General features: G+C 69.4%; 1 protein-coding gene across 1 annotated transcript; it reads left to right on the forward strand.

Moving 5' to 3' along the window:
• The first annotated feature begins 239 nt into the window (after positions 1-239).
• On the forward strand, positions 240-4354 carry LOC125685570 (desert hedgehog protein-like). Its single transcript, XM_048928701.1, is given in 5 exon segments — positions 240-549; positions 1946-2207; positions 2744-2997; positions 2999-3055; positions 3057-4354. Coding segments are annotated over 5 exon segments (1290 nt in total). The 5' UTR covers positions 240-246; the 3' UTR covers positions 3471-4354.
• The last annotated feature ends 1877 nt before the right edge of the window (positions 4355-6231 follow it).

The raw sequence follows: 6231 nt of genomic DNA on the forward strand, positions 1-6231 counted from the left end.
GTGCCGGTGGGGGGGCAGCGCCCGGTGCCGATTCCCGGTCCGCATCGGTTCCACGGGACGGCAGCGCGGGGCTCCCGGATCCCACCGAGCGCCGATCCCGGAGCCGTGGGTGTGAAAAGGAAACGCCGCCGGCCCGCCCCTGCGCACCGGGACCCTCCGAAAGCCCCGGGGCCGCCCCGCCGGTGCCATGCCCGCTCCGACCCCCCCGCGACCCCGGTGACTGAACGAGGGCCGCAGAGCACCGGGATGTCCCGGCGCGGTCCGTTCGCCCTCGCCCTTCTCGCTCTCCTGCTGGCCGCCCCGGTGCTGTGCTGCGGACCGGGTCGGGGCCCGGTGGGGCGGCGGCGGTTCGGACGGCGGCAGCTTTCCCCGCTGCTCTACAAACAGTTCGTGCCCAACGTCCCCGAGCAGACGCTGGGAGCGAGCGGGAGGGCGGAGGGCAAAGTGCTGCGAGGGTCGGAACGCTTCAGGGAGTTGGTGCCCAACTACAACCCCGACATCATCTTCAAGGACGAGGAGAACACGGGGGCGGATCGCCTCATGACGGAGGTGGGGGCTGCGAACGGGGCCGGGGGCGCGGGGCGGTGGAACGGGGGCGGGAGGGGACGCGGCCGAACGGCCCTGGGCAGCCCCGACCCACCCCCGGGGGGCGCCGACCCTCCCGGTGCCTCCTCCGTAGGGTTTCCCGGCCTTCCTCCCCCCCCCCCCTTCGCGTCCCGGTGCCGTCGGTGGAGCAGCAGCGGAGCGCTCCCGGTGGCACTTCGAGGATCCACGCCGGGGTTTAACGGGGAGCGCAACACCGGGGATCCCCGGGAGCCTCAGCTGTCCTCCAACCCCGGGGAGGAACAACGAGGAGGGGGGCGGCACCGGGGAGAGCCCCCCCGGGGGGGGGGGGGGGTCCCGGGCTGCGCGTCGCTCCGTCGCGATGCTCGCCGTCGTCATGGAGACGGGCGGCTGCGCCGTCGTCATGGCGACGGGGGATGCTGCGAGTGGTCCAGGCGTTCCCCCGGAGCGGGGCGGTGGGGCCGGGGCGGCGGAGCCCGGTGGGCCGCGGGCACGGAGCCGGACCCGGGGGTGCGGGCGGCTGAAAGAGCCCTTTGTGGCCGTTCCAGCATTCCCGGAGCCTGAGGTCAGCGCCGGGCTGGAAGGAGCCTATTGTCGCCGGGCCGGGCCGGGCCGGGCCGGGCGCATTCCTGCCCCCCCCGCCGCATGCCGGGTCCCCCTCCGGGCCGGGCCGCTCCGGGACCGGGCCCCGCACTGCCGCCCCCCGCGGCTTCGCGCTCCCGGGAGCAGCTTTGTTGCACGGAGGACCGCGGGGCACCGGGGCATCGGGAGGTGCTGCGACCCCACCGGCTGCGGGGGGTGGGAACGGGCTCTGCCCCCTTCGCTGCACATCACCGCGGCCACCCCAGAGCCGTGTGGGACCCCCAAGTTTCGCCCTACGGGACTCTGACGTTGTCCCCCTGCACCGTGGGAGCTGCGCCCGTCCTGCCCAGCCCTGGCACTCCGGCCCCATGGTGCCGCTGTGGGGCTGGTTCAGGTCGGCTGCACCCCCCCCCAGCTCTGCCCTATGCCCCCCTCCCCGGGTTGGGTTAATCAGTCACCCCATGGCTGTGGGGAAGGTGACTCCCAGCTCTGTCCCGTGTCCTTTCCGCCCCATTGCGCGGCACCAGCGCAGCACCTCACGGTGTGTTAATATTCAACCCGGGGGGGGGCGGCTCAGCTGTGCCCCTCTGAGGGATGGGGGCACCGTCGGTGACCCCCCCCAGCCCGCAGCCCCTCTGCGCTGGCTTCTTCCAAACCCCACACGGGCCATGTGTCCGTCTGTCCTTCCGCATCCCGAGTAGGGCTGGAACGTTTGAAAGGTCCTGCAGAGCATCGGGGTGCGGGGGGTCCTGCAGAACGGTGCATCTGGGGGTCACACTGTCGTTTGTCCCCCCCCCAGCGCTGCAAGGAGCGGGTGAACTCTTTGGCCATCGCTGTGATGAACATGTGGCCGGGGGTGAGGCTGCGGGTGACGGAGGGCTGGGATGAGGACGGCCACCACCTCCCCGACTCGCTGCACTACGAGGGCCGGGCACTGGACATCACCACGTCGGATCGGGATCGCCACAAATACGGGATGCTGGCGCGGCTGGCTGTCGAGGCCGGCTTCGATTGGGTCTACTACGAGTCCAAAGCTCACATCCACGTTTCTGTCAGAGCAGGTATGGGGCAGGAGGGGGGCCGAAGACCCCAGCCGACGGCCCCGCAGCGCCCTCTGCTCCCCTATGGCATCCCACAGCCACGTAGGACGCTCGCAGCCCCCAGCGCTCAGGCTCCGCTTGGCCCCGGCCCGGCCTCCCCCCCAGCTTTCTGGCTGCCGGATTGGCAAAAATCCTATAATCCCACCCCAAAATGTGGCACAACCCCAGCAGCCCTCCAGGCTCAGCTCCCACGTGGGCGCTGAACACAGTTACAGGTTTTTAGGTGCAGCCCCCACCCTGCGGCCACTCCGGCCAACGGCCCCCATCCGTGCATCCGGCCCAGAAGCGAAAGCGGCCCTAAATGTCACCGTCCCCAGCGGAGGAACAAAAGGCATCAGTGCGGGCGGACAAAGAGCTCAGCACACAGGAACCCCGAGGGAGGGGGGGAGGGGGGGTGTCGGAAAATACCCACTTTGTTCCGGGTCCGGTCGGAGCAGCTCCTCCCGGGGACGCCCCCCACCCTGTAACCACCATTCTCTCCCCCTCCCACCCCCCAGATAATTCCTTGGCCATCCGCACCGGCGGCTGCTTCCCCGGCCACGCCACGGTGACGCTGCGGAGCGGTGAGAGCCGGGGTTTGGCCGAGCTTCGTCGGGGCGACTGGGTGCTGGGAGCCGAGCCGGGCGGGCGCCTGGTGCCCACCCAAGTGCTGCTCTTCCTACACCGCGACCTCGGCCAGCGCGCGTCCTTCGTGGCCATCGAGACGGTTTCTCCATCCCAACGGCTGCTGCTCACCCCGTCCCACCTCGTTTCTCTTCGCCTCACGAGGGGTCGCCAACGGCTCCGCCGCGTTCCTGCCCGTCTTCGCCCCGTCGGCTGCGCCCGGGGGACGCGGTGTTGGCCCGCGGGGACGAAGGGCTGCGTCCCGCAAAGGTGCTGAGGGTGTCGAGGGAGGAAGGGATCGGGGTGTTCGCCCCGCTCACCTCCCACGGAACCCTCCTGGTGAACGGGGTGCTGGCATCCTGCTACGCCGTCCTGGAGAGCCACCGCTGGGCTCACCGCGCCTTCGCTCCGCTGCGGCTCTTCCACGGGCTCCTCTCGCTGCTGCCGGCCCGCCCCGAGCCGGGGAACGGCACGGCGCCCGAGGTGGGCGTGCATTGGTACTCGCGGCTGCTGTACCGCCTGGCACGCGGCGTGCTGGGCCGTGAGGGCGCGGGGGGGGCAGGGACGCCCCCTCCTGGGGACTCGCCGCTGGGCGCTCGGTGCTTGGAGCCTGGAGGGTGAGGAGGGGGTGTGGGGCGCCTCCAGGCCGGCGCTGAGGGCGGGTGTCCCCTGGGGGGGCGTCGCTCACATTGGTGCCCCTCACTGGGTGTCCGCTGGGTGGGAGCCCCTCAGGTGCGGATCCCCACCGGGTGCGTCTCCCCCAGGTATCCCCCTCCGCTCCGCCCCCAGGTGGGCGCCCCTCACTGGGAGACCGCGTGTGGGTGTCCCCTGGGTGGGTGGTCCTCAGGTGGGCGCTCTTTGAGTGGATCTGGCCGCACATTGGGTGCCCTCCCCCCAGGTCCCCCCCCCCCACCATGTGGGCACCCCTCGCCCTCAGGCATCTGTCCCCGGGATGGGTGCCGCCAGCTGGGTGATGCTTGGGGAGGCAGTGGGGCAGCACAGGGAGCGCAGCTCAGCTCCACGCCCCGCACAGCGCTGCCAGGTGCCCCGTGCCCCCCTCCCCCCCACTCCCCCCGTATTTATTGCTTTATTAACCACTGTGGAATGGGGTTGGGGTCATCGCACCGAGCCCAAATCCACCCCAGGGGGCGTTCGGTGAGCCCACCCCCACCTGCTGCTGCTGGCACCTTCGGGGGGGGGAGGGGAACCTCTGCCACCCGTGGGGGTCCCCGTCCCCACGTGGCTCAGTGCTGTGGGGGATCCAATCCCGGTGTGTGCCGTGGGCACGGGGGGGGTCCCAGCTCTAACCCACGCTAACCGCTAACCTCCCCCCCCCATTAAGAGTTTTATTTTTCTATTTATAAATGATAATATAAATGCGCTCGGCACCGCACGCCTCGCAGCGGGTCGAAGGGGGGGGAGGTGGAGAAGGACGCGCTTTTAAACCACTTCTGTTTAAAAAAAATAATGTTAATATTTAATTCTTTCGGGAAATAAAGAGAATCTACGAGAATCTTGAGGTGCTGTGGGTCGGGGTACGGATGGATATTGGGGGGGGGGCCCTGCGGTCACCCTCCCGCGTGGCTCGTGCAGGTGCGCTGCAACCACGTGGCTCCCCGGTTCTCTCCGTTTTCATGAATGGAGCCGCGGCGGCCAGCGCGCATGCGCCACCTCTTAGCCCCGCCCATCCGCCGCATCTGGGCCAATAGGAGCTGCGGGCGGGCGGTGTTGTGGTCACGTGGCTCTCCCTGTGTAGTGGCGGCGGCACCGCCCCCCCGCGGCGCTGCGCCTTTATAGCGCCGTGTGCTGCGCCCCGCCCGCCCCGCTCTGACCCCCACCCACAGCAGAGGGCCGCGAGTGGGGGCCGCCCACGGGGCTGGGGGTTCCCTCATCCTGCGGCCGACCGGGGGCTGCATCCCCTTAACGGTGCCGTGGGCGCGGAGGAGCGGCTGTGTTCTCTCTGTAGGGCTCTACCTCCCCCCATCGTGGGGCAGGAAGCAATGGGGGGACCCCAGGCAACCCCCCTCGGAGCGTTATTTTGTGAAGAGGACCCTCGAGGAGTGCTGTGATCCCACAGCGCGGAGCAGAAGTCCCCCGGGCGCCCTCCTTGGGGACAACTGTGACAAGGGGGAGGTGGCCCTACTTCCAGTGGGGGGTCTGTGCAGCCCCGTTCACCCCTCGTGCACCCGCAGCATCGTGGTGGCTGTGGGGAGATTTTGGGGGGGGGGGGGGTGGGTGATATTCTGGAGCTGGAGCGACCCCGGGCTCTGAGCATCCCCTGGCCCTGCGCTGGGCGGTGGCTCCGTGGAGGTGAGGGACGGAGCTGCGGGGTCACAGCTCTCATAGAAGCTGGGGCGAAATGCAGCGGGTGCTGCCCTGTCCGGGGGCGGACCTCGCTCAGCAGGGCGCTACGGGCTCCCCGTGGTCCCGCCAGGCCAATCCCCCAGTGAGAGATGAAGGTGAGCTCCAATGACTGCGTTGTTCCTCGGCCAAAGAGAGCTCGGTCTGGGGGGGGGTGGAGAGGCGACGGACTCCGGGTTTGATGTTTGATGTCCCCACGTCCCCAGCCGACCCGGGGCGGGAGATGAAGTAGGTGGATAAATCCTATGGCAGAGGCAGGGCTCCGGCAGCACCTCCTCAGGTCACTGCGGTGGATTTTCTTTGCGGTGGGGAAGGGGGGGGGGCTGCAAAAATCAAACATTTTAAGTGGGAAGAGCTGGAGTCGGGTGTGGGGTGAGGATGGAACCGGGGACCCCAAACCCACGCGTTGGGTTTTAATCCGGTTACCCGGCCGGGGGGGGGGGGGGGGAATAATTGCAGCTAATTACCCATTAGGTGCAGGGAGGAGGCACGTGGCTTGGGGGGTGGCGGCTGTGCCCATTCATATCGACAGGGAGCTGTTTCCCCCCCTTCCCTGGGGGATGGACACGAGTGGGGCCGACCCCACAGCGCCCACCGTCGGGGGGGCGCCCAACACGGGACCCCACTGACACGCGTGGCCGTGATTGCGACCGGCTTCCAGCGTTCTGGGGCGGCTCCCTTCGCCTCCCAACACCGGACCCCCCCCACGCAACGCGTGGCTCCGTCCCGGGCTCCCTTTATCCCGCGGATGCTCCAACCCCACACCCACCTTCACCCCCACAGACTCTCATGGGCGGACCCAGAAACCCACTTCCAACCCCCAAAACCACGAGTTGACGCTCAGAACACCGGAACCGGATCACCGGAACCGGATCATCACGTGACTCCTCCCCACTCCCGGTACCCGAAGCCGCCCTCCCCCCCCTCCCCACTTTTCCCCTCCCTTCGCCCACGTGCGCTCCTCCCGCTCCGGCGCCGGCGGGGTTAAACCCGGCGGAGGGATCCCTCCCGGCACAGCGCG

The sequence above is a fragment of the Lagopus muta genome, chromosome 28 (genome assembly GCF_023343835.1).
Source record: "Lagopus muta isolate bLagMut1 chromosome 28, bLagMut1 primary, whole genome shotgun sequence".
Classification (NCBI taxonomy): Eukaryota; Metazoa; Chordata; class Aves; order Galliformes; family Phasianidae; genus Lagopus; species Lagopus muta.